The sequence below is a fragment of the Zosterops lateralis genome (genome assembly GCF_965231275.1).
Source record: "Zosterops lateralis genome assembly, chromosome: 1".
NCBI classification, from domain to species: domain Eukaryota; kingdom Metazoa; phylum Chordata; class Aves; order Passeriformes; family Zosteropidae; genus Zosterops; species Zosterops lateralis.
In genome coordinates this window covers 45,375,553-45,402,371 of record NC_139762.1, presented here as the reverse complement: position 1 = coordinate 45,402,371, position 26,819 = coordinate 45,375,553, and the positions used below count along the sequence as shown (strand labels likewise).

Sequence of the window (26,819 nt, the reverse complement as noted above, 5' to 3'; positions counted from 1 at the left end):
GTCAACGAGATGATTCAGGACAGCCTGCACTGCTTCACCAAGGGCAAGTCTTGCCTGACCAACCCAGTGGACTCCTGTGATGGAGTGACTGTGAGAGTGGGCAAGGGAAGGGCTATGGGTGTTGTTGATCTAGACTTCTGAAGAGCCCCCACAACATCCTTCCTTCTGAGTTGGAGAGAGATGGATTCAATGGGTGAATAGTTAGATAGACTAGCAAGTGGTTGGATCATCCCATCTGGAGGAAAGTTGTCAATGGCTCAGAGTCCCAATGGACACCAGTGGCAAATGGTGTCCCCTGGAGGTCTGTACTGGGACCAAGTGCTGTTTAATATCTTCATTAATGACAAAGGCATTGAATGGACTCTCAGCAAATTTGCAGATGACACCAAGCTAAGTGGGGCTGTTGACACACCTGAAAGCTGATATGCCATCTGGGGGGCCTGGACAAGCTTGAAAAGTGGGTCCATGGGAACCCCGTGAGGTTTAACAAGACCAAGTGCAAGATGCTGCACCTGGCTTAGCCCAACCCCCAGTATCAGCACAGGCTGGGGGATGAACTGATAGAGAACAGCCCTGGGGAGAAGGATGTGGGGGTGCTGATGGATGAGAGGATGGACATGAGCCAGGAACGGGCACTCCCAGCCCAGAAAGCCAAACACATCCTGGGCTGCATCCAAAGCACTGTGGGCAGCAGGGCCAGGGAAGGGATTTTGCCCCTCTGCTCTGCTCTGGTGAGACCTCACCTCCAGTACTGCATCCAGCTCTGGGGTCCCCAGCACTGGAAGGGTATCAAACTGTTGGAGCAAGTCCAGAGGAGGCCACCAAGTCAACTAGAGGGATGGAGGACTTTTCCTGTGAGACAAGTCTGTGGAAATTTGGTTTGTTCAGCCTGAAAAAGAGAAGACTTCAGGGTGATTTAATTGCAGCCTTCCAGTATCTGAAGAGAGCCTCCAAGAAAGAAGAGAAATCTTTTACAAGGATATGGGGTGACAGGACAAGGTGCAATGGATTCAAATTGGAACAGATTAAATTGAGATTAGAAGTTTCCAGAGCCAGTAGAAATACTTATTGACCTGAGAATGGGATTTTATTGAATTGAACCAACCAGTCTTAACCCTACAGAGATGGACTGGCTCAGAAACTGACTGCTCCAGTTCCAGCTGATGCAGAACAAGTTGGTACCCATAAAGTCTTCATCCACCAGTTCTGACCTCATCCTGGAAACCAAGCTCTTTCAGAGAAGAAGAAACTTACCCTCCTTTTGCAATATGTCACAGGAAGTGCTGTTTCCTATTTTCAGATATATGTTTGTTCACAAAGAAGAACCCACAGTTAGACCAGCTTGACGAAACAGTGAGTAGCTGATTTTTTTTTCCTTATCTTTACATCTAAATGTGAGTATATCTGAGAGAAATTCACTAAGTGGGGAGTGTATGTGCCTAGTGACAGTGGCAGTAGAGCTGACATTGAAGCAGAGATAGTATTTTGGGAACAATTGGGTCCTGTAACTAGCTTACAGCTTGGGATAAGGCTAAATGTGAAAGTAGAGCATTCAACCAGACAATTTGATTAGAAAATTATAATCTTTTTTTTGTACCAGAAACTTACTGGGTCTTGGTTTTGAAGCAGTTTTAAGAGATTGATAGATTGAAGTTGCATCCTGCTAAGGATAAAATTGGTCAGACATGAAGTCCTTCATAGTTAACTTCAGCTCTCCATAGCTAAGTCACATCTTGCTCTGTCAAATGCAGTTGGCAGGTGTTCTCCATCCCTATCCTATCACATGGCTTCTCTATATTATTCAAACATTTGATCTGTGAAAAGTGTTATTTCATTATTATGTTTTAAAGGGATATTGGGATTGGATCCTCTTTTTAATGTGATGTCTCTGAGTCACCACATCAGAAAGTCTTTACTCCATATCTCAGCTATATCTCAATGAGATATTGATTTTATACCCAGATTGCAATTTTTGATAATGAGGTTCAACATGAATAAAAATCATCAGAACTACAGTGGAATTTTTCTACTCATGCACAAGAAAAGGTGAGCTCCTCTGCTTGGATAAATAAGACTTGCCACTTGTATATTAGCAAAAAAGCTTCAGTGGCCTGCAAATTCTTTTTCTTTTTTTTACATTCTTGGGAGAACTGCACTGTCATTTGCCTGGAACAGTTGACAGCAACAGAGCAGGGGGCTTGAACCTCTCAGGGTAGAAACCCTTGGAGCAATAACAGGACATCACATGATCCTATGGCATATGCTGGCAATCTCCACTCCAAACTATCAGCTTCCCTTTTGGTACTTGAGTTCATCCTCACAATGGTGGTGACTACAACTGCTGCTTGAATTCAATGTTTTATCAGATACTGAAAAAAACCCCAAAACCAAACCACAGCAAAAAAATCCTAACAGATAAACTAGCCCAGCAGTTAGCTTACACAAGAGAAGAGCCCATGCATAGAAATACCCATGATTTGTAGGAAGATATTTAATATCTGTATCATATTTCTCTTTCTCAGAATGTTAATTGCAGTGCTTATGATGTTCCTTTACTGTACATTTTTTTTAGGTAAGAACATATCCTACTTTTGTCTTGAAACCCACAGACTCACTCTTACTTACTATTTAACTGCAGAAAAGCTCAGAATTTCTGCCAGACCATCTTTCTGGTTTTAATGGGGAATGTAAACAATCAGATCCTGAGGCCTCACAGAGAATTAAGCCTGTTCTTTTCAGCTCAGAATATATTTTACTTTCAAAGTTTTGCAGGGTTGAAAAAAACTCATCAGTTAGGAGGCAAGAAATTCTGAATGTTTCTAACACTCAACTGTTAGAAAAGAGGAAGAGGTTTCCCAGGCAAGGTTTACTTTTGGAAGGGGCTCTTTCCCCAGTCAAATCCTATAAAGAAATCATGTGGTCACTACCTCATTAAAAGTTGTGTTTGAGGGAAACTATTATTTCAGACTCTTACATAGAGCATTTAGTTTACACTTTCATCTTTTCCTTCATCTTTCCTGGTAACTCAGGAAAAGTTCTTACATTTATGCTTGCTCTCCAAGCAAGTGCAGGTGCCTGTGCACAGATTTCTCCGTAGTTCTGCTTCTCCTAGAAAGTTAAAGGCAAAGCTAGAGATAGAGCTCTTAGCAGGAAACACTGGACACTCTCTTACAAAGCCTACTATCAGAATATGCGGTATTGGGTTTTTGCTATTTGAGTTTCAGTATTACTCAGTGCTGTGTTGCACTTCTCTCTCTTCATAAAGTACCCTAGATGTTGCTGACACATACTTTTAAGCTGACTACAAATCATTAAGCAATTTCTTTTTCTGTGTGCCAGATGGTGGCATTTGTGAAAGGAGGAGAGTGAGAATGGGGGCAGTAGTTCTGTGGTACCCACTCATACATTTCAAAAGAGAAATCTTGTCTTAAACTGCAAAAAGGTGAAGGGAACTTTGGGAAGGTCATTCAGTTTTGAGATAAGGTGCTCCATTCATGGACAGATGCTCTTGTAACATGTACTTATTGCAAGTTCTGGTTTCTGAGGGGAAACTTTTTCCAAATCCCCTCTAGAGCACAACTGTGACAACTGTCACATTGGGCTGTGACAAATGTCATCCTTAAATAAGTCACTGTACCAACTCAGAGCTGCTTTGCTTGAATGACATGGAAATGTTTGATAGTCCTACCAGCACCTAGACATCTTCTAGCTTAAAGTGACACTGTAGATAGCAGCTAATGCTCAAGACCCAGTGGGGTTTCTTTCAAAGCAGCCAAAATGCAGAAATCTGCAGGGATATGTTTCAGGGCTACATCTTCACTACAAGAATCTGTGATGTTGCCATAAGTGCAGATTTGTTAAAACTTAGAGAAATGAAATTACATTTATTTGGGGTCACAAAGTTACAAGTATTCAGCAAACCAAAATTTCTCCCATCTAAGGTGTAACTCAGCAGTTTTTTGCAAGAGCTCTTTTCCAGGGTCCTGGTATTTGGCCTATTGCTTGGCCAAACCTCTCTGAATCCAGCTTCTTTAGCAACTCAGAGCATAACCAGTCCTCCAAGGGGAAACAACAGTAGCCTCTTATTGGACTGGTCATGTATTTAGATACCCTTACATGGTTAAACACAAGATAAATTAGTAAGTTCTCCTCCTATATGTCTACCTTAGGCTTGACACATTGTCTGCTTTTGCAAAAATCATTCAGAATTTTTGTTAGCAACCAAAACCACCCTGTGCATGCAGAAACAGTGGGATTTGTGGTCAGGACAGTGGGCACTGATGGCCACATGCAGTACAGAAAATGAAAATAATTAAGACTTTCTGAATATTCATGTATAATTTGGACAGAAAATGAAGGGAAATAAACAAAATAATGAAATACAAGTTCTCAAATCCGAATTGCTCCAATTATGTTTCAGCAGCACAAGAGCAGAAATAAACTTGGAGATTTCTTTGCTATAACACACTCATTTCTGAAGTGTCAGACCTAGATAATTTAAGAGCCAAACTGAGACATGTTGTCAAGGACTACAGCTTCTGCAGAAGATGCTTCTCTCTGCACAAAAAATGAAATTAGGAAACATGGTAAAAGATAAATGAAAAAAATTAAAATTAAGTGCAACCAGTAATTTCCAATAGAATTTTTTATCTCAGTCAGTTTTCTGGAGTTCTTTGTGATTAACATTGCCTGTGTGCAAAGGAAAAGCCTTGTTTTTAAAAGCATCTCAGAAAATATTTTTAATATTTTGTGCTTGTTTTAAAAGGAGGACCATACAAATACTGTGAGATTTCCCACCAGGTCAGAGCCAGTGAACAAAACCACCACAACACATGCTGTCTTTCTAGCCAAGGTCAGTGTCAATTGAACAGGGCAAGAGCTAGATTTTGGTTGGGGGAAGGTGAACTTGGTCTGACTGGGATGCACTTACTTTTCTTCCCAGCAGCCCTTATGGTGATGTCTTTTAGATTTATGACCACAGCTGAGACAGATGACCCAAACTGACCAAAAGGATATTCTGTGCCATATAACATCACATTTGGGAATAAAACTAAGGGCAGAGGGAAGTTTTTCCAGAGTAGGCATTGCTCAAAGACTGCATCTGTCTGCCTGGTAGAACATGGCAAGCATTTGTCCTTGTATTACCTCTTGTAGGTTTTTTCAGTTTCATTCTCTTATTCAGCTGTCTTTTTCTCAACCTGCAAGTTTTTCTTTCTTCAGCACTTCTGATTCTCTCCCTGGTCCTGCTGTGGGGAAGTGAGTGGGCTCACCAGATGGGGCCTTAGCTGCAGGCTGGGGTCAGCCCTTCACAGGACACAAGATTTAGACAGCAAAGAAGACAAATCTGTAGGGAGTCAGTTAACTTTAGTTTTGTTGCTCCCACAATTATTTTCTGCCGGTTTTACAGCTCAAAATAAGTTCCACACTTGTTACTTTATTTTTATGCAAACACAAAGATTCTACAAGGCTAAGTGCATCAAGGGAGGTTTAGATCAAATGTTAGGAAAAATTTCTTCACTGAAAGGGATATCAAGCTCTGGAAGAGTCTGCCTAGGGAAGTGGTTGAGTCACCCTCCCTGGAGGCATGTAAAAGCTGTGTAGATGTAATGCTTAGGGACATGGTTTAGTGGTGAACTTGACAGTGTTAGGTTAATGGTTGGACTCAATGATCTTAGAGGTCTTTTTCAATCTAAATGATTCTGTAATTCTACAGTACTATGATTCTATATATATTATAGTGTACATATATTTACTTGTGCATATGCACACACACAAAAAATTATTTTACTACCGTTAACCAACAAAATTTGTTCAAGAAGATTATTTGTATTATACATATATCCACCAAGATAAAAATCCAAATCAAAAACTATGTCCTCTGGATCCTGAATGCTCTGTAATTACATATCAGGAATTACATGTCAGCCTTCTCTCAAACAGCTAAATAAGCCGACATGAGCTTAAGATACTTGAAAAAATGCCCTGCTGCAATTCAGAATGGTCCAACATGTAATTAAATTGACTGTCTACTAAAAAGCAATGCAGGCCCATATCTCTCAGTCACTCCAGCCATGGCCTGAGTTTCTTCATTAACATATAGACTTGCAGAGCTCAAGTGCAGAAATGAATGAAATGGTGGTGGTTTTGAGAGTGTGGTCTCTGCAAAAGATGCCTGCAATCATACAGGGTAGACCACACCACTGAAAAAACTTCATTCAGGAAAGGACTGAACATTGGTGCACGACATGAGTGCTCAGGGACCACACAGCAAGCTGGGGCAGATGCACTGCCTGAACTCTTCTGCATTGGGTCGAGAGCACTGTTGCCTTTGTCTAAGAACAGGCATGACATTTCCAGGAAAAGACTGATTTCCAAACCAACACTGTGCCATGGTCTGCCATGAAGTGTCTGACAAAAGCAGGCAACAGTCTGCCATGAAGTGTCTGATAAAAGCAGTCATGATGGTGCAGGAAGACAGAGCAGGCCTTTAACCAGACAGCAAGTAGCTCTCTTTGGGTGGCTACCAAAGGCATCAGTTGCATTTCCTCACTAGGTGACCAGCAAGCACTTCTGGTCCCTCTGACACTCATCTTCACAAAATCATCTGCCCAGCTTCTCACGCAACACACAGGAATTCCTCTGTGTTCTTTGGGAGTTTGTGAGAAGACAGTTGTCCTGAGATTTTCAGAGATCACAAGTCTATGCTTCTGCATCTGGCTCACAATCCTACTAGGGACTTGGGAAAAGGGGAGGATTTGGAGACTGGAGGGGCTGACACCCAGACCCCTCCTTGCAGGGTAGGTCCAGTCCCTCCAGCAGTCCCTAAACCAAAACAGAGGGGACAGAGTTTGCATAACCCCTACACTTCTTCATTGTTGCCTTACTGGAAACACTGACTGACAGAGGGTGAAGAACAATATCACACAAAGAATTGTAGTGCACACTCTTAGCTATGGCCATATCTGCCTTTGCCTTTGTGCACCCTCCAAGACACTCTACCAATCTAAACTTTGCAGCTCCTGAATAAGGGCTGTAAACAACTACTGAAACAAGGAATCAAAAGTCCCTACATCCTCAAACAGCAGTGAAGAGGCCTTTCAGCTGGCAGGAAGATGTCACAACAGAGACAGATATTAGAGGCCTCTCCAACAGCAACTCTCATCTTTTGGATCATTTGCTAAGGTCTTTGTCTCTCTGTTCTCTCTACAGGACTGCACCAATTTCATTCCAGAGCTATCTGAAACCAGGACACTTCCACTGCCTCCAACTGCCCTAGGTGCTGTAAAAGACCCAGTGTTTGCCATTTTAACCCAGACCAACACTGCTGACTTTCCACTCTTCAACACCCACAATCGCACAGGTGAGTATGTTTAGCACTGTCCTATTGCACACAGGCATTTAGGCTCCCAAAATGTCACTTGGAGCAACCTGGAGAAGTGCTTGAAGCCAGATATTTTTCATCCATGTCATAGTGCCTTTGCAGGCACAATTTACACCTGACCATTATCTGGTCCTCTGTTGGTAAGGGCTACAGGGTGGGCCAGCACGATGAGCAGGTAGCCAAATCCCAAGGAGAACCAAGACAATGCTCTTCATGCCAGACACCGTGCTTTCCTGAGGCTGCCTTCCTAGCTTTCTACACTCCTGGAAAGCCACTGATGAGCACAAGAGCCCCAAATGACCCACAGCTCACTAAATTCATCCATCCTCTCCCCCTGGATCAGTCAACTGACAGGCTCCACTGAGGAGGGGTAACACAAGACAATGTACACGTGGGAAATGACACACAGCACACTTCCAACATGCACCAGTGAAACTCCACAGATGTATAGATTGGTTTCCTGGGAGCTCTGCAATTTCATTCCCTTTCATACCTTGACAAAGTAATGCTTGTGTGCTCATCAGTGAAACTCATTTCAGAGAGAACATCAGCATGTTTCATTCTCTTCATTGCAAAGCTTGGAGATTCCTCTGGTTTAATGTCTTTATTTTTTCTCCTTTCCAGACCAATACACCATGGGAAATGAAACCACAGACTACGCTGACGGGCCAGTGACAACAGAGTTTGACTACGGCGATTCGACACCATGCATGGGAACTGAGGAAAAGCACTTTGCAGCAAAATTTTTGCCACCTCTTTATTCTTTAGTGGTGATATTTGGCCTGACAGGCAACATGCTTGTTGTCCTTATCCTGGTCAAATACAAGAGGCTGAAGAGTATGACTGACATCTACCTGCTCAACTTGGCCATTTCTGATCTGCTCTTTGTATTTTCTCTCCCTTTTTGGGCTTATTATGCAGCCCATGAGTGGATTTTTGGGGAGGCACTCTGTCGAATTCTGTCAGGTGTCTACCTCCTTGGCTTCTACAGCGGCATCTTCTTCATAATCCTGTTGACCCTGGACAGGTACCTGGCCATAGTGCATGCTGTGTTTGCTCTGAAAGCCAGGACAGTGACCTACGGCATCCTTGCCAGCGTAGTCACTTGGGCTGTTGCTGTTCTAGTTTCTGTGCCAGGGGTAGTATTTCACAAAACTCAGAAGGAAAGTTTAGGCTATACTTGCAGTGCTCATTATCCAAGTGGTTCCACAATAGATTGGAAGTACTCTTTTATTTTAAAAATGAACATCCTGGGACTTCTTATTCCAATGCTCATTATGATTTTCAGTTATTCACAAATTCTAAAAACACTATTTAGATCTAAGAATGAGAAAAAACAGAAGGCAGTCAGACTTATTTTTGTAATCGTGATTTTTTACTTCCTCTTCTGGACACCATTCCATATTTCTTCTTTTCTGCATACATTTCAAAATTCACTTTTCATCCCAAATTGCGAACTTAAAGGTAAACTCGAGAAAGCAATTCAAGTGACAGAAACAATCTCAATGATCCACTGTTGTATCAATCCTGTGATCTATGTATTTGTTGGAGAAAAATTTAGGGCATATCTTCGCAGCTTTTTCCGAAAGCATGTCGCACCCCACCTTTGCAAAAAATGTCCAGGTCTTTATCATGAAAAATTGGAAAGAGCCAGTTCAACATTCACACAATCCACTGCAGAGCATGACATCTCTACTGGACTATAAAAAGACATCAGAACGTTAGTTAGCAAATTTTGCATCACTTGCTTTGCCTTAAGGAGTGCCTGACTGTATTTAAGATCTTTATGTCAACATCTACCGAAAATGGAACGATCCCTATTCATGTGGTCAACTGATCCCTGGGATTACATCATTTTCCATTGCTAAACTAAGAGAATCAAGGACTTCTCCAGGAAACATTAACTGCATAGCTGGGTCACATCGAGATTTAAATAGGGCCCAGAAAAATATGATCAGGCTATTTTACAAAAATGTATCCAATGAGATTTACTGAGGGGAGAATACGATATTGAAAAGTCTAATGGGTAATAGGTCATCACACAAGATCTTACTGGAACCATTTAACTCAAGAATTTTTCTGTTTTGCTAACAGTGCAGTCATTTTTAAACATAATCCTTTAAGAGCTATAACTAAGTTATAGCATTTTGATTTTTGCTTTTTAATTTCATGTCTGCCCATTCAGTTGCTGACCTTTTCCAAAGTGTGTTTTTAATCAGCAACATAGTGATTTTTGCAGGCGCAATTTTTCAAGCAACTGCACACATCAAGTTTACTGACTGCACAACAAGACAACGATGCACTCCTAAAAAGTGTGAGCTTGAATCCGACAAGCCATATCCTTCCAAGAATGAAAAACCACTAAACCAATAAAGGCCCTTCAGCAAAGATCTGCAAGACCAGAATGCAAATTTTCTTGGTATTTGCTATGCAAGTCTCTAAATGAGAAAAATGTCAGGACCCTCTGAAGGATGTGAGCACAGTACTCCCTAGTTCTGGACAGGTAAATCATATGCAGAAGAAGAGCTTACACAGCAACACATGACACCGGTGTGTCGGCTTAGGCTCCTGCATGGGAAAAGCATGCTCTTCACACACACAGAAAGTCTTTGGGATACACTTCTAGGAAGACAGTGGCCTTGGAACTGCAAAATCTACCAATTCCAGACAAGGCCTGCCCTTCCTGTCTTCCCAGGAGAAGAGTGCCTCTAGCCAACAGGTGCCTCGAAGAGAACTGCATGCTGATTGAAGACTCAGGACCATTGGCCTACTGGTGTACTCTGGCCATACATTTATTCCACTATTAAGAGTTTCCCTGTAAAAGAAAGGAATTCTAGGGACATGGGGTTAGCAAAGAAGAGGAGGGAGGAGCATAGCAGACAATTGCCTATTTCAAACTGTAAAGTGCAGATGAGCACTCCTTATGCAAGCAAGCTGTCCTTCTGGCTTTTTTCCCCATTTCCTTGGAAGGGAATGCGTGCAAGGACTTGCTGATGGAGATCTGGAGGGGCAGGTTCAACTAACCTCCAGCAAGGCCACCAGAGGGAATTCCACACTACTTAATGTCATGCATGTGATGCAGATGCCTAAATTAACAGCAAATCTCTTCAAGGTCCCTCAGTGGTCAGTGAAGAATAAGAAGTGCCTGAGCCAGAAGCAGTCATGGGATTTAAATAGTCTCAGGGGAAGATTAACTGTCCAACTGTGGAAGGAACCTGAAAATGCCAGCCTCTTAATTTGGGTATCAGATGCCTTAATCTAGGTGGTGCAAATACTCTTCTTCCTCTTGCCTTAAAATGCCGGGACACTGCCTCTATTAGTTGTTAGCTCTTATCCCATCAGCCATTATAACCTTGTGAGGTTAATAGCCACAGACAGACCACACAAAAGACCAAAAACTATCCTCACAGGAAACTTTCTTGCTTAAAAATAATAGTTTTTCTTTCCTTTCTACTTTCTTTACTGAAACAATGTGAAAGCACCTTTATAATTTTAAAGCATAAATCAGTTTAGTGCAATACAAATCCTGTTGTAACAGTGATACTTCTACTGCTGTGTTTATTTGTAAATCCTTATCTTGTTGGAATTAAATTTCTTCCTGTTTTCATGTCAATGCAGTGAAATTAATAAAATCAGTGCCTGGAAATCTGTGTATATCCTGTAGCACATGTTCTCCTCTGTAAGCAAAAGGGCTTTGGCTCTGCTCTCAGAGTGGAGATGGGAAAAAGGCACATGGGCACTTGCAATACCACACTTCAAACCAAGCAAACCAAAAACTGTCTGCCCAGTCCAGAAGCTTCTGCAGCTGGCACAGCTTTTTATCCATCAGCAAACTTGAGAAGAGTGACCTGCAATAGCTTTGGGAAAAGTCTGGGGCCACAGGTTTTAAATGGATGAGATTTGGAGAAACAGAGTTGTGTGTTATAAACAGGGAAAGAGTGGGAATAAAGAGGACAAGAAGAGATGTCACTCTATTAATACTGGGATAAAAACAGGATTCTCCATAGACTCTCTGCAGCAGATTTTAGATCTCCTTGCACCATATAGAGTGATACCAGAGAAGCAGTGTGCCTGTTGCCCAAGTTTCACGTGTAAGGAACTTTAGCCCTCAAAGTTCAGTATGGAAATATGCTTCACCCTGCCATTCTCCCTGCTTCATTGTGCCCATTCCTTTTTTTCAGCCTATGATCCACACCTCCTTCTCTCCCCTGTGCACTCTTCTCATCTGTCCAGCAAATGTTGAATGGCTAAGTGAAAATATTTGCAATTTCAAAACTTTTGGCATGGAACTCCTGAAGAGGTGTGGTGTCTGGGCTTTCAGCATGCTTGTGAAAAGAATGGCCACATACCACGGACAAGAATCTGCATACAGCTCCAAAACCAATCACACAGTCTAGTTTATGCACTGAACAGGACAGAGTCCAACCTTCCTGTTAGGATGCTATTGCCACATGCTCAGAAACATATAGGGAGGAATATCCCACACAGCAAAAGATAACTCTGCCAGCTGTCAGGCAGACTTCCTAAAGGGCAAAAGGAAGTCTGGTGGTACTGCTGAGTGCTGAACAGCACCCACAAGAAACCACTAGGTTTTTAATCACTGCCATTGGTCTGTCTGTGGTAAGTATATGATGGACAAAGATAAATAGTGAAATTTTGGTAACCAGTACCTAGGGATGTTCCTGTCATAAGACTCTCTTGTTTGTTAACCCAATAGTAACCTTATGTGTACATATTTCATATAAGATAAATGAAAATGGGGTATAAAGGAAGAGGAGTAGATGGAAATGGATAAATAGGAAAAAATGAGGAATGACTTTATTAGCCCTAACAGACACTTGGAAAATACTTGCCAAACAAATGGGAAGACCAGAGGTAAATACTTTAGGCAGAACCTTAAGAGGCTTAGATAAGAAAGACTTTCAGTTATGAAGCTCCAAAATAAACATCTCTCCTTCCAGTGAAAATTACAGGAGGCATAAATATAAAGAATATAAGGACAAATTTAGATGGTGTTGGGGTGCGTATCTCCCTGGTCAGCCCGCAGTTCGGCTGGACCGCCCAGTCAGCTCTGATACACCTCAACAGAACTGATGTGTGAGTTCCTGGCTCTGCAGCACCCCAACCTTCACTGCCACGGCCATGGTATAAATGAAAGAGGGGACTCTCAGAGGTAAGGGGAACAAAGGTTTATTGGGGAACTCAGGGGAACCCCTCAACTCAGGCCTGGTGCCTCAGGAGAGACCCCGCAGCTGAGCTCCAGGGGGGGTTTTGTCCAGGACAAATTAAAGGGGTGGGTACAAACTCTAAACCAATAGAACAAAGCAAAACAATAAATGCCAACTGGGTTACATAACTCGTAACAAATCAAAGGTAAATTGGGGAGGGGTCCCTGGGGCATCTGCCAACCACTGGCCAGATCTCCTCAAAGTTTCTGGACCTTGGAGATAAGAATTCCAGTGATGGACAGAGAGAAAAAAGATACATTGGAAAGGATGGGCAGGGAATATCATGGGGAAAGGACCAATAGGGAACACTCTGGGCAAAAACCAGAGACGGCACAGAAACCTTTATCAACTTATGATAAGAAAGAATTCCAAGACAGGAGGCCCATCTTGGGTACCTAAAACTATACTAAACTTACAATGAAACTTTTAAACAAAATCCTGCAACCCCACAACATGGTATTTTGTTGCAGTTCATTAGAAACAAAGAAAGTGTCAGGAGAATAAGATGACGCTGGCCAGGTTAAATGACACAACAGGGAGATACTGCTCATTTTGAAATGTAATTTTGCTGCTGTTTTCAACTGCTGATACCTACTGGCCTTCACTAGGAAGTGTTTAGTGTGGTCACTGGGGCCTCAGAAGCATTACTCCCTAATAAAGTAATAAAAACAATTAAGATAACAGAGAAAAAAAACCCAAACCTGAAAATTCTGGTGCATTTAGGATATCTATAGCAACCAGGCCAGAACAAAGGAGTGCAGGCATTGCTTTGTACCCATATTCTGGTGACACTTGCCTACCCAGAACTGTACTTTATTTAAAAAAAAAAAAGAATAGGAGGATTTTTAAAAAGTTTGTCAAAGTTTGCCAAGACGTTTTGCACATCTGGTGACAGCGAGAGCAATCTTGGTTTGAATGTTTGAAGTCTGGAATGACTAATCCTGGGAAGGGACCCCGACACTGAGATAGAGGAGGGCAGCATTTTTAGAAATATAGGCCAATATGCAAAACTGCACAAACCTCAAATGACACTCAGCTCTCCAGAATTGTCTACAGGGTTGTGCCAGTAGGATGTTACCCATATAACACGAGCAATACAACCTATCCTGATACCAGACTTTTTGAATGGAATGGAAACCAAATGGATGGAAGTAAAAGGTCCATCTGGACATACCTTGCAGGGACACTAATATAAGGTATGGACAACTACAGACTATATCTAACCTTTGACTCTTGAAAGTACTTTCTGGTTTCTAGGGGCTGGTGTTGTCTTGAACATGGATTCTTTCACCTGATGTGCAAGAAGCCAGTACATCTATCCAGCTGAGGGTTTTTTTCTTTTATATCTGGGCAGATATGGGTGCTAGGTCATGAATCCACAAAACTAGTGCACCTCCAAAATGCCAGATGTTCATTTTTATATGCTTTGAACAATAAAAAAAATTACTTTTCTTGTAGGAGCATCCATGGACAGCAGGGAGAAGGAACTCTGCAGACCTGAGATATTCTAGAAACACATGGTTTTATTGCAAGGGTTGTGGGTAAAGAGGGCCTGCCTTCAGCCACCAGCCTCAGCTGAAGGGAAGCCCCAAGAGGGGTAAGACAGGGGTAAGAGCAAGAAAGAGGTCAGAGTAAGAGGTGAGAGAGGTAGAAGAGTAAGAGAGCAAGGACCCTTATTACAATACATTATATCTCCTTTTGTGTTGAATATTCTAATTTACAATGACCAACCGGCATAAGATACAAAACCTACAAACTTTGCATGCAGCCTATGAGAACTACTTATTATTACCATATCATCCTATATTCTAAACTCTAAAGACTACTTTTCTTATCTACTTTTTCCCTGATGCCTTGGCAGGGTGGAGAGGGGCTACTGTGGGGGTGCTGGCTACATTCTTGGGTCCTTTTGTTTTCTGTCCTTCAACCTGACTCCAGCTAATCACCATCTTCCTCCCTGCTGTGCCTACATTTCAAAGCTGGCCTTCATTTCTATTTCACTCTCAGGTTTTACATATCCAGTATTTCTTACCAGACAATCATTTTGCAAGCCCTTCCTGTCCCATCTTTCCCAACAGTTTCCCTCATATGTACCAACCTGAAGCTGAAGTCCTTGGCTTTGCATTCTCTGATCTCCATTTAAGGGAGTGCACACTTCCTTTACCCTGCATGCTCTGTAAGAAGGGGGTTTTGTGAGTAAGAGGCAATCATAGTCTATCGGCAGGTATTTTATTCTGTTAATGACTAAGCAAACTTCTTTGGCTTTATCAACAGTTTCATTTTCTTTGTAGCTTGATTTTAGAGTCCTCCTGTCCTTACTTCTCAGGTTATAGATTTTGGTTCCTGCATGTTTGGATTTTCCTTCATTTTAACTAAGTTCTTTTATTTATCCTGTACTATACTTTGGTGAATTTTTAATGCTTTCAAGCTATTTTATTGCCTGAGTGGCATATACTTTGATGATGACATATGTCATCAAACAGACTCTGTTCACTCTTTGTGTGACCTAGTTTTCACTGGGAAGAAATTCCGTGTGTGATTTTCCCAGCCTGCTTGATAAAAGGTCCAGGAGTCACAGGTACACACGAGGAGCATATCCAATGCACAGGTGAGATAGCCCCAAAACACCAAACTGTAGACCTAGAATTTATGTACTATAAATGTATTTCAAAAAATCCGAAGGTGTGTGAATTAAAGGCCTATGTAAAAATGAGTTTCTGAGAGATGAAATTTTGTGACATGCCTAACAGTGGCCCAAAAGTAAAATATACTGTATAATGACAACCCTTTATCTATAAACTGGGAGACCATACATCAGAAACCTGGATAAAATAGTAGAGGGAAGCAATGTTCTTTTCCTCCATGCAAAAGAAAACATAGTTCAGTAAGAGCAGCTTGGAGAAAGCCAAAACAAAAATAATACCATGACAATAGAGATAGGATGTGCTGCAATGTATGACATATGTGCCAGATTTACAAGAAGAAACAGCCTAAGATTAATAAGTGAAAAGCCCCAAACCTTTGACGTTATTGACAATAAACAACAATGTGAAGAAATCTTAAGCTTTAGAAATGTTTGTGTCTTCCAGAATTTGGTTTTGTAACCCATCTTCTTTTACACCTATGTGCGAATTGTTTTGTGTTTCTCACTTAGTCTCTATGATACAAATCTTAGGGTGTGGTACATAGTTCTTTTCCCCTGTTCTTCCCATAAGAATACACCTCGCAGATGTTAAGATTGGGTGTGATTGTGATGGTGGCTCAAATGATGAGTCACCAGAACTTGAGAGCCTGAAAGAGAAGGCTGGTAAGAAAAAATAGCCTAAGCAATAAAGTAGCTTGAGCTGGATGCCTTTATTCAGCCTCTTCAAGACAAAGACACTTGTTACTGATGAAATAAAATACATGCTAATACTAACCTAGTTTAGACACAGATGTTGTGACTACAACAAGTAACAAAGATTCATCTAGTTCGTGTTCACTTGTCTTCATTTGACCTCCTCTCCCGATGAAAATGATTAATCTTTGCTGTAGTGATAGACTTTTAATAAGACTGTTATACTCTATCACACTGTCTATACCTGAGAAAGGTATTTGTCATTCTGTCCTAGGATTCCTTCTTCCCCCCAGCCTTTCTTCTTCAAGTGGTGCAAGTTTGCAATAACTTGAATGGAAACTGTTAGTTGAATTTTCAAGTTTCTGTACCCATGATTATACTTGATGGCCTATATGTATCACAGTGGTACGTTAGTTTTTGGTATGTGTCCCAATAGCTGGCTTAGTACTGCTGTAATTTTCACATAAATTACAGCATCTCCTCTGGGAATGCCATACCACTCAGCTACCAGACACTTCAGTGTGATGGGCTGATTACTGTAAAGATGAATCAAATAATCAAAAATCAAAAAATCAAAAATCCTATCATTGGATAGGAGAGATTGAGAAATGCAGCTTGATTTAACAGTGTACATGGCTGCACACTTGCTGAGTACATCAACTTGAGCCCCACAGATGAGGAATGTAGCTCACTTCCATTCCAGAAATATCTTTATGGAGGGAAGGAGCATCACACCACTAAACATAACTCCCACTCATCTCTGAACGAAAACTGTGAGAGGTAAAATTCAAAGCTATATCAACCCACTGAATCATCAATTTTGTTATTGAACAATAGCTTCAATTTCTTGGTAAATGATGAGGTTCAGCTTTGGTAAAGATTCTCAAAATCCGCTGATGTTCATGACAAACAGCAGTGCACTTATTCAAAGAAATGCTTGGTAAGGGATTGAGAAAAGCTGAAAAAAATCTGACTTGCAACATTGGATGTGCTGCTTGCACTGTCCATACCTGTGTTCACACACACAAGATGGAGGCAGCAGGGAAGAGGAGGTAAGACAGCATTAAGATGGTCAGTCCCAGATTAGTGTGTTGAAATTTCAGGCCGAATAGGAAACCAATTCCTGCAGGAAAGATCTTGTCCTTATGGTGATAAACAGCGCATCACTCAGTGCCCCACAAACAGCCCAAGAGGACAGGGCTTGCAGACACATGCAAGACCTAACCAAATCTGGCCTCCCAGCAGCTCTGCTTATCTGCAGCTGGGGTAAAGCTAATTATAGATATCCTGCAGGTGCTGACAATAAAGTCACAACCCAGTATTTGGGCTACCAAGTGCCACAGCAATTAACACTCTCTCTTGGGAGTCTCTCATCCAGCTGTAAGATGCAACTGGTGAGCAGACCAAGTGCATTCCCCTTATTCAGCTGTTATAACCATGAGTGGCAGAGGCCCTCTGTTGGTGTGCAATACTCTTCATCAGCAAATAACATGCCACACTGTACTTGCTGACCAGACTGAGCTATGGGAACTAAAAGATATATTCAACAAAATCAAACACGTTAATAAAGACAATAAATCTGTGGGAACAAGAGAATACTTCTGAAGACCAACTTACCACAGGTCTTAGTTTTAAGTAGAAGGGGTAGTTGTTGGTATTAATGTTAGTTGAAATGTTGTGGGTAAGTTTTGCAGGAACATATTTCAGAATTAAAAAGCTTGATGAAAACCAGGCAAGTCCAGCAACAGGTTTGAGACTGTTTCCCCTGTTCCTATAATGTGAAATTATGAAAGGGTTTTGAGTCTCCAGTGGGTTAAGTAACATGTAACATACAGCAACCAATGCTGGCCTTATGAAGAGATACTTAAAATACCTATTAATTTTAGTATGTAGATTTTTTAGAAATTATATACTGAAAAAATAATTTGACAGTTGTTTCAGAGCTATAAGAATTCAGGATGAAAGCAAAACTTTTTATCCAGGAAAGTTAGGCAGAAATTGGGAACTTGTTTCAAGTGTAGTGGAAACAGTATTAGAAGCAGCTATTTCCACTGACTGTGCAGGGGGTTTAATATGGTCAGTCCACCATGCAAAGGGGAGTGAACATACCCTTAGAATACCCTTCAGGGTCCTTTAGTTTTGACCCAGGGATGCCAGCCTTTAAAGAGCTAATTGGAACAGCTGATTAGAAAAGGAAGAGAAAAATTCATTTGTACTATGGAATAAAGATTAGTCCCTCATGCAGAGAAGGGTTGACAAGGAAAAGAGACTGAGTTTTTCACTCTTTACCATCCCCCAACAGATCTGAGGGATAACTCAGAAGTCGTGATTCCCTTGACTTCTGTTAAGGAATGGCAGCATCCAAAGAAAGACATCATTGTGCTTTCTGTGTTTTAAAATCCTTTAAGGATACCAAGGAGTGAGTGGAGAAAAGGCATCCCTTTAGTGCCTTCATGGATAGGGTGAGATCCTCCAGAACCCAAGAGATGTCAGGGTGAGGAAGGGGGCTGTACTTTATCAAGTATCTTCTCAGGGATTCACTCTAAAGGGTTCTCTGGTATTTGGTAAGACACCATCCCTTTCCTGCTTTCTCTATTTTTCTTACGTCCTCTGTCATTTTTTTGATATCCAGAAGGATCTAGAAAGCTGCTCACAGTGCAGCTTCAGTTTAAAATTCAGAGGAATCAGCTATGAGGAAGGAAATTGATAAGAGATCAGATTTTATCAGGCTTTTCAAAAGCTTAATTCCAAAACACAATTAACAGTGCTGTTTGAAAAGGTGAGACTCACTACACAGACTAAGTCATAGTCTTATGAGATGGATTAAAATAAAAAACACAGTCCAGAAGAGCAGATAAAAGAAAAATAGGATCGATCAACTATCCTGAATTATAAGGACTGCAACTCAGGGCAAGACAACAGAAAGTGCAGGTAATTCTGAATAGAAGCATAAACTTTATTCAAAGGCGCAACATTTTTTTAAAGGACAGAAAAACATAAAAGAAATTTAATTACTAAAAAATGTAAAGGGATGAACTGTGTGTAAACTGTTCTTGATTCAAACAGGTTCTCTAAAAGAAAAAGACAAAATTATTATATAAACCCTTCTTCTAAAACTACTGCTATGGGTTGTGAAACTTCAACTCCCTAGGAGGATCCTCTAGAATTTCAACATATCTGCACGTCTCAAGAGTTAGAAAAGTAACGTCTGATGACCCATTTTTAGAAAAAAGAGAACCAGAGAACTGCTCCTTCATGTTTTTTTTTTAAATGAGAACAATTTTTTTTGCTAGAAGTTTTCAAACTGATACATCCTTCTTCACACAGGAAGAGATGATTTTGACCTTCATCTTGTGACAGACAAGTAATTTTAGCATTACTTGTGTTGTAATAATACAGGACATCACCTGCACCGTAAGATACATGGTAAGTCATCTTTGCCTCTTTTTTTATTATTTTTTTAACATTTAGTAGCTATTTAGGTAGTGTGATGTCTGAAGTGCAACATACTAGTGGAATCCTGCCAGTGTACTCTTCTTTAACAATTACCCTGGTAAAATGCATAATATATGTTAAATGGAATACACTAGTTTTAAAGGACAAAATCACTAAACGACTTGAGCAGAGGATCCAGGTAAGGAAAGAAATAAATCTCCAATGATTGATCTGAGTAAGAAATGTAATGGAGTATGCCTCCCTGATTTTGTCTCTGAAAATGATGTGCAATGATGGAAATATGGATCTTAAAACTCTTACTTCAAAACAAAACAGTTGTTTGAATGTTGAGTTATTTCAGAGTACTTTTGCTTCTCACGGGATGACTACAGAAAAACTAGTATTGTATTTTAGACACTGATTCATTGGACCCTATTTACACACAGCATAACTTAGCACTTTACCTCCATTTGCCACAGTGTTATAATTATTATCATTTTATGGGATTATGTAAATGAACTGAAACTCACTTTAATAAAATCTTTGCCTCCTAAAACACAGAAAGCTGTGACCTGAAACTTACCATGAAAAGTTACGCGAGTTTACTCCTCTTTTCTATTGTGAGCCTTTCTTTTAAAAAAATGCATGACTGCTAGTCTCAAGCAGAGCAACAGAATTTTTATAGCAGATTGCAGGTTTCTGCAATAGAAATATTGAATTTATCTAAACTGTACTCAAAATAATATAGACTTTTTTTTGAAATATCCTTTCTTCGGAGATCTTTGTTGAGTACCTTTCGGGGTTTTTTAATTATCAGGAAACATAAGCCGAGGCAGATCTCTCTCAACCTGCTCTAGTTAGGTGAACTGATTAAGCCAGTGAAATATTCTAGCCAGTAGCCAACAGTGTCTCCTGAAACATCAAGATTATAGGATAAAGCACAAACCTGCTTACAGTTCTTTTTTCTGGTTTCCGAATTAGTATTTTTAGTCTCCATTGTCATCATGTGCTGGATACTACACACAATTCAGAGTAGTAAATACTTTTGCAGAGAAACTTCTGAAGCAAAGGCTGGGCTAGAGGAAGGGGGCTTGGTTAGCAGAAGCAACTGCTCAAAAAAAGTGCCATAACTTAAGCATGCAAAAAGGGTTGTAAGGAAGAAGACAAGATGCAGGGAAGATGTGGTAGTCATTCCAGGAAGGCAGGGGGAAAAGAGGGAAGGCATGAAGATGGCAGTTAATGGGAAGAAGGGTCTGTCACAAAAGGAATTATCACAGTAATATCAAGGCAGCATTTTGCTATGATATTTGCATGAATCCTATCAATCAGCTACTCATAAAATCCCAGTCTGGGTTTATGACTTAGTTGTTTTTCATACCTATATTTATGCATGACCATTCCACAGGTGCAAAATGAGCAAGACAGGAAGTGCTGGGTCTGACACTCATCCCACAATCCCAGCATACAGCATGGCTGACACATTGTAAATGAGGATATTTACCTATGTGCAGGGATGTACTGTCAGGGCATGCAACGTGGATTTAGCAGGTCTAGTTGAAGGAAATCTTAAATATTTACTTGGGTAATGCCCAAGTCTCGTCATGTTTTGAAGTAAAGAATTTAATGTTTTAAACCAAAGAGTGTTTTATAATCTCACTTTTTTTTTCAGTGCTGCTGAAAGTACTTAAGATATATAAACCCTTAACTACTTTAAAATCAAGTTATTTACTGACAACAGACAGAGCCACAGTCACTTCCTTTACCAACAAAACCAATACTGCTGCATTATAATAACTACTTAGTTAGTATGACTATGGAAAAAAAACTGTTTCACAGAGATCGTCAGAGTTTCCTAAAAGACAGTCTTTGAAGAGGTTGACAGCACTTATTTGTCTTCAAGAAATTGTATCTAGGCAAAGCTGACACCCAAACAATTACAATTTGCTAATATTCTCTTACTCCTCATTCTTCAAAAGAAAACTTTACACTGTACTCAACGTACCAGAGTAATGTCTGAACATGGATGTTATCATTCTTATTATTCTTAGGAGCAGAGCTGGTAGCCAGATTCAAAAACTCGGGGAAAGAGCATGAAAAAGTTTTGCAAAAGCAGCATTTCTTTCTGTACAAGGTGCAGATTTTGCTCCAACAAAACTTCCTCTTTTTTGGACAGATGCATATCTGCATTGTGCAGCGTAAGAATCTTCATCAGGAGCTGGCAGCAGAACCTCATTTTTAAGGTCACAGACCTAGCAAATAGCCCCGTCCCCAAGGCCTCAGGTTAGGTATAGCAAAGTCAACTACTTTGACACAGATTAAGGACACTGGCATTTTAAGCAATCTGTTTTTACAGCAGAAAATAGTCCTTTCACCTGAGAGGTTTTGTCTACAGGTGCAAAGCATGCTTTGAGGATTTCACAAGCTCTAAGTCAGAATGGACCACTATGAGCTTGCACCAAAATGCAGAGCAGGGCCATGTCTCTCAGTCACTCCAGCATGGCCTGAGTTTCTTCAGTGACATTTAGACTTGCAGAGCTCAAGTACAGAAATGAATGAAATGGTGGTGGTTTTGAGAGTGTGGTCTCTGCAAAAGATGCCTGCAATCATACAGGGCAGACCACACCACTGAAAAAACTTCATTCAGGAAAGGACTGAACACTGGTGCACGACATGAGCGCTCAGGGACCACACAGCAAGCTGGGGCAGATGCACTGCCTGAACTCTTCTGCATTGGGTCGAGAGCACTGTTGCCTTTGTCTAAGAACAGGCACGACATTTCCAGGAAAAGACTGATTTCCAAACCAACACTGTGCCATGGTCTGCCATGAAGTGTCTGACAAAAGCAGGCAACAGTCTGCCATGAAGTGTCTGATAAAAGCAGTCATGATGGTGCAGGAAGACAGAGCAGGCCTTTAACCAGACAGCAAGTAGCTCTCTTTGAGTGGCTACCAAAGGCATCAGTTGCATTTCCTCACTAGGTGACCAGCAAGCACTTCTGGTCCCTCTGACACTCATCTTCACAAAATCATCTGCCCAGCTTCTCACGGGACACACAGGAATTCTTCCGTGTTCTCTGGGGGTCTGTGAGAAGACAGTTGTCCTGAGATTTTCAGAGATCACAAGTCTATGCTTCTGCATCTGGCTCACAATCCTACTAGGGACTTGGGAAAAGGGGAGGCTTTGGAGACTGGAGGGGCTGACATCACAGACACAAGCCTTTCTCTCCCAGTGTGTAGCAGAACTTGCTTGAGGGCTTTCACAGCTCTGCTGCACAGTCATCTCCCTTGTCCTGACTCTTTGCAAGAGAAGGCCAGTCCCTCACACAGTACCTAAATCAAGAATAGCCATGGCACTGGTTCAACCCACAGTTCCTCTGTTTCTGGTTAGGTCAGACAGCTGATAATCTCTACTTGGGAGGAAAAATGCACATGGCAATGTACACATGGGAAATGACACACAGCACACTTCCAACATGCACCAGTGAGACTCCACAGATTTATGAATGAGTTTCCTGGGAGCTCTGCAATTTCATTCTCTTGATATCGTAACGCTTGGGTGCTCATCAGTGAAACTCATTTCAGAGAGAACATCAGCGTGTTTCATTCTCTTCATTGCAAAGCTTGGAGATTCCTCTGGTTTAATGTCTTTACTTTTTCTCCTTTCCAGACCAATACACCATGGGAAATGAAACCCCAGACTACACTGACTGGACATCGACAATAGAGTATGACTACAGTGATTCGACGCCTTGCCCTGCAACCGAGGAAAAGCACTTTGCAGCAAAATTTTTGCCACCTCTTTATTCTTTAGTGGTGATATTTGGCCTGACAGGCAACATGCTTGTTGTCCTTATCCTGGTCAAATACAAGAGGCTGAAGAGTATGACTGACATCTACCTGCTCAACTTGGCCATTTCTGATCTGCTCTTTGTATTTTCTCTCCCTTTTTGGGCTTATTATGCAGTCCATGAGTGGATTTTTGGGGAGGCACTCTGTCGAATTCTGTCAGGTGTCTACCTCCTTGGCTTCTACAGTGGCATCTTCTTCATAATCCTGTTGACCCTGGACAGGTACCTGGCCATAGTGCACGCTGTGTTTGCTCTGAAAGCCAGGACAGTGACCTATGGCATCCTTGCCAGCGTAGTCACTTGGGCTGTTGCTGTTCTAGTTTCTGTGCCAGGGGTAGTATTTCACAAAACTCAGAAGGAAAGTTCAGGCTATACTTGCAGTGCTCATTATCCATCAGAGCAGAGAAATACATGGAAGCAATTCCTTACCTTAAAAATGAACATCCTGGGACTTCTTATTCCAATGTTAATCATGATCTGCAGCTACACACAAATTATAAAGACGTTACTGCAATGTAGGAATGAGAAGAAACATAAAGCAGTCAGGCTTATTTTTATTATCATGTTTATCTACTTTTTGTTCTGGGCACCATACAACATTTGCCTTCTCTTGCGTGATTTTCAAGGTGTATTTTCCACCTCTACTTGTGAAGGAAATGGTAAACTGCAGAAAGCAATCCAAGTGACAGAAACAATCTCAATGATCCATTGTTGTATCAACCCTGTAATTTATGCCTTTGCTGGAGAAAAATTTAGGAAATATCTTCGCAGCTTTTTCCGAAAGCAGATTGCAGTCCACTTGTCTAAATACTGTCCTGTTTTCTATGCTGACACAGCTGAACGAGCCAGCTCCACCTACACACAATCTACTGGAGAACAAGAAGTTTCTGCTGCATTGTAATTTGAAAAAATGGAATTGACTCTTGTGAGATCAACTCTGTGATGAAAGCCTGCTGAATCTCTCCTGGATATTGTCTCTAAGGCAGCTGTAAAAACTAACAAAAAACATCACAGAATACATATTTACCAAAGTTTGAATTTGCTCACAGACTCGGGTATTTGTAAACACATGAATAGGATGTAGCAAGTTACTTGATTGAGGGCTGGAGTTAGGAGGCTAATAGATTTTTTTGAATGAATTAGATGTTATAAAATTGCACTGGTTCTTTGGAAACATCTCTTGTCTGTACATTACACAAGATATCTCACTCATTTATACTCAGTCTCAGTCATATTTTTTATTAGTCTGGTTGTGTATCTCTGTAAATAAGGCTAAATTCCTAAGGTATACTAAGATATATTCCTAAGGTCATACAGTATGGAATGGAAAAATTTATACATTTAGAATGGACTCTGATATTTCATGGTATATTTTCCTTTGCTGATGGTTGAGTCCTAACCACTTAGGTCTTTCTCATAATAGTTTTAACTACTAATACCTGAGTGACTTTTGAGTTAGATACTTCTGAAGGCTCTTTTTTACTCATCTGCTGTTTTATATGCTACTCATGGTAAAAAGATAATATAATTGAGCTATAATTAAAAAACTAATGTCCTATAACTGATCAGAAAATCAGTGTGGTAACAGTATTTTAAAAATAAAGTATTTCATATGGAGCTTTAACCAGGCTGGATCAAATGTGAAGAGTGAGTCAACAGTGTTTTAGTTTTTTAGTGCAGTGATTTTGCTTGCTATTTTTTTAGCCTACATAACAGAAAAAGTTAAAAAAAAAATTGAATGCAGGCTTAATGGCTGCCAAACCACAACAGTGTTAGAGGTGTGAAGATGATTTCTGTATTGGATTGACACCGATGTTTTTAGAGATAAGTGTATGTTACAAACATTTAAGTTAACAAACCATCTGAGTATGTAAAAATAATCTCTGTTCTACAGAGTCAAAGGCACAGAGAATCTCTCTTTTGTTTTAGAGGCTGGTATCATTTAGGGGGCTGTGACAGTGGAGGGGTTTTGCCATTTAGGAGTTTTACAGAGAGTAAAAGCTTCCATAATTAGTAAGACTAGTCATTAAATGTGACTGATTCTCCATAAAGCTCAGAACCTGTAAACCATGGGAACACATAGAAAACATGAAACAAATGTTCGGCTACTCAGGTGCTTAAGAACATACCATAATCACAGTATTAATTATTTTGGGCCAAGTTCTCCTTCTAACAGTTCTTATATTTCCCCTAAGACATATGGTATTGGACAACTTTATAGACAGGAAATAAAAAGTGAATATTTTGTTCACTATTCCTATGCAGAAAGGTAATTTCTGTTTCCCAACTTCTCTAGACAGCCTTTTAAATAATATTTTCAAAGAAGCAAATGTTTCAAGAAGTCTCAAAGAAATTTTACAGTGGAAAGTGCTTGTGAAAGCAGAAAGTGAAATAGGGAAATCATTACTTATCAAACTACTTGTTTTGGGTTTTTATTTTGTCATATTAAGCACCACTTTGGAACTACATGCATGGGAACATCCATGTTACATGGGAAGTATAACAGAAATATACCACATCTTCTCATTTACAAGATTTTCAGCTGCATAGTCTTCTTTAAGGCTCTGTGGCTCAATTACTTTCCAGACTTTGTATATGCTTTTAAAATGAGTAAATATATCAGCATAATGACAAATACATGACTTCTAGTCTGGCTGGCTTTTTAAAAAAAGCTTATAGAATACATTTATGAAAACAATTTCATATTTTATTCTGCTCTTGGCAAGAACTTTTGCTTGGTCTTGAAAACAAGACCTTGCCTTTAGGAAACTACTTAGGAGGGCTTTGATGCCAGACACAGTAATACATCTTTGTCAGCCCTTCAGCAGCAAAGCACAACAACCAGACGCGCATGGGCACACTGACAAACCTTCTGAGAGGCATCTCAAAACTGCCCTGATCCTTCTACAGCATGGACCTCTAATCATGGATCTTTCTAACAAGCATCTTCCAGAAGAAAGAGGTAGAACTGAGATTGGTGGCCCAGTTGCAGCTTATCATGAATTCCATCACTTCACTGGAAAGGGATCACACTTCAGCACATGAAAACAAGTCATATTTCAGCTACTGCAATGCATTGTGATCCACATTCAAGGAGACAATTGAAAACACAGTATTTGGTTGCACTGCTGGTATATTCAATTAAGGACTCTGCCAATAACTGTAATAATACTTTGTATTATACCATCCATTAAAGTTGGTTAACTTTTTTGTTAGACTTCTTGATCCTTTCCCACCTCCATCCCCTTTTTTTTAGAATAGCCCAGAAGAATGAAAAAGGAAAATAAATTCCTCTTTGTAACACTAAAAGAACAGGCAGGACAAAATTGGGGTTTTACAAGTGGACTAAGAACTAGGAAAATCAAATAACACGGGACCATCAAGATAACTCCAGTGCTCTTAACTGCTTGTCACTAAGAATCTAATAATAAATATGCTATTTTGGTTGTCATTATATTTGATTTTGTTTACATTTATCAATGGCAAAAGCAGTATCTCAGACAATTCATACTCATCCTAGATGATTGATATTAGTGGTTTTAAAAATAAATAACCATAGAAAAGAATTCCAGTGTATTTAGTTAACTAAGT

The 26,819-nt window shown here is 40.4% G+C and overlaps 2 protein-coding genes across 5 annotated transcripts; both read left to right on the top strand.

Annotated features, from left to right (window-relative positions):
• Positions 1-1,279: 1,279 nt before the first annotated feature.
• Positions 1,280-10,976, top strand: LOC310916690 (C-C chemokine receptor type 5-like). 2 transcript variants are annotated; one of them, XM_083874416.1, is made up of 4 exons: positions 1,335-1,353; positions 4,766-4,852; positions 7,210-7,360; positions 8,006-10,976. In XM_083874416.1, the coding sequence occupies exon 4, from the start codon at positions 8,017-8,019 to the stop codon at positions 9,085-9,087; it is 1,071 nt and encodes a 356-aa protein (XP_083730542.1). In that variant the 5' UTR covers positions 1,335-1,353; positions 4,766-4,852; positions 7,210-7,360; positions 8,006-8,016; the 3' UTR covers positions 9,088-10,976. The 2 variants fall into 2 exon arrangements, with proteins under 2 accessions (XP_083730543.1, XP_083730542.1); XM_083874417.1 differs by lacking the exon at positions 4,766-4,852 and having other exon boundaries at positions 1,280-1,353.
• A 2,705-nt stretch (positions 10,977-13,681) lies between these two features.
• On the top strand, positions 13,682-26,442 carry LOC310916608 (C-C chemokine receptor type 5-like). 3 transcript variants are annotated; one of them, XM_083874284.1, is made up of 3 exons: positions 13,682-13,805; positions 19,274-19,372; positions 23,048-26,442. In XM_083874284.1, exon 3 carries the CDS (start codon positions 23,059-23,061, stop codon positions 24,127-24,129), a length of 1,071 nt encoding a protein of 356 aa, XP_083730410.1. In that variant the 5' UTR covers positions 13,682-13,805; positions 19,274-19,372; positions 23,048-23,058; the 3' UTR covers positions 24,130-26,442. The 3 variants fall into 3 exon arrangements, with proteins under 3 accessions (XP_083730410.1, XP_083730411.1, XP_083730409.1); XM_083874285.1 differs by lacking the exon at positions 13,682-13,805 and adding an exon at positions 18,732-18,877; XM_083874283.1 differs by lacking the exon at positions 13,682-13,805 and having other exon boundaries at positions 18,892-19,372.
• Positions 26,443-26,819: the final 377 nt, after the last annotated feature.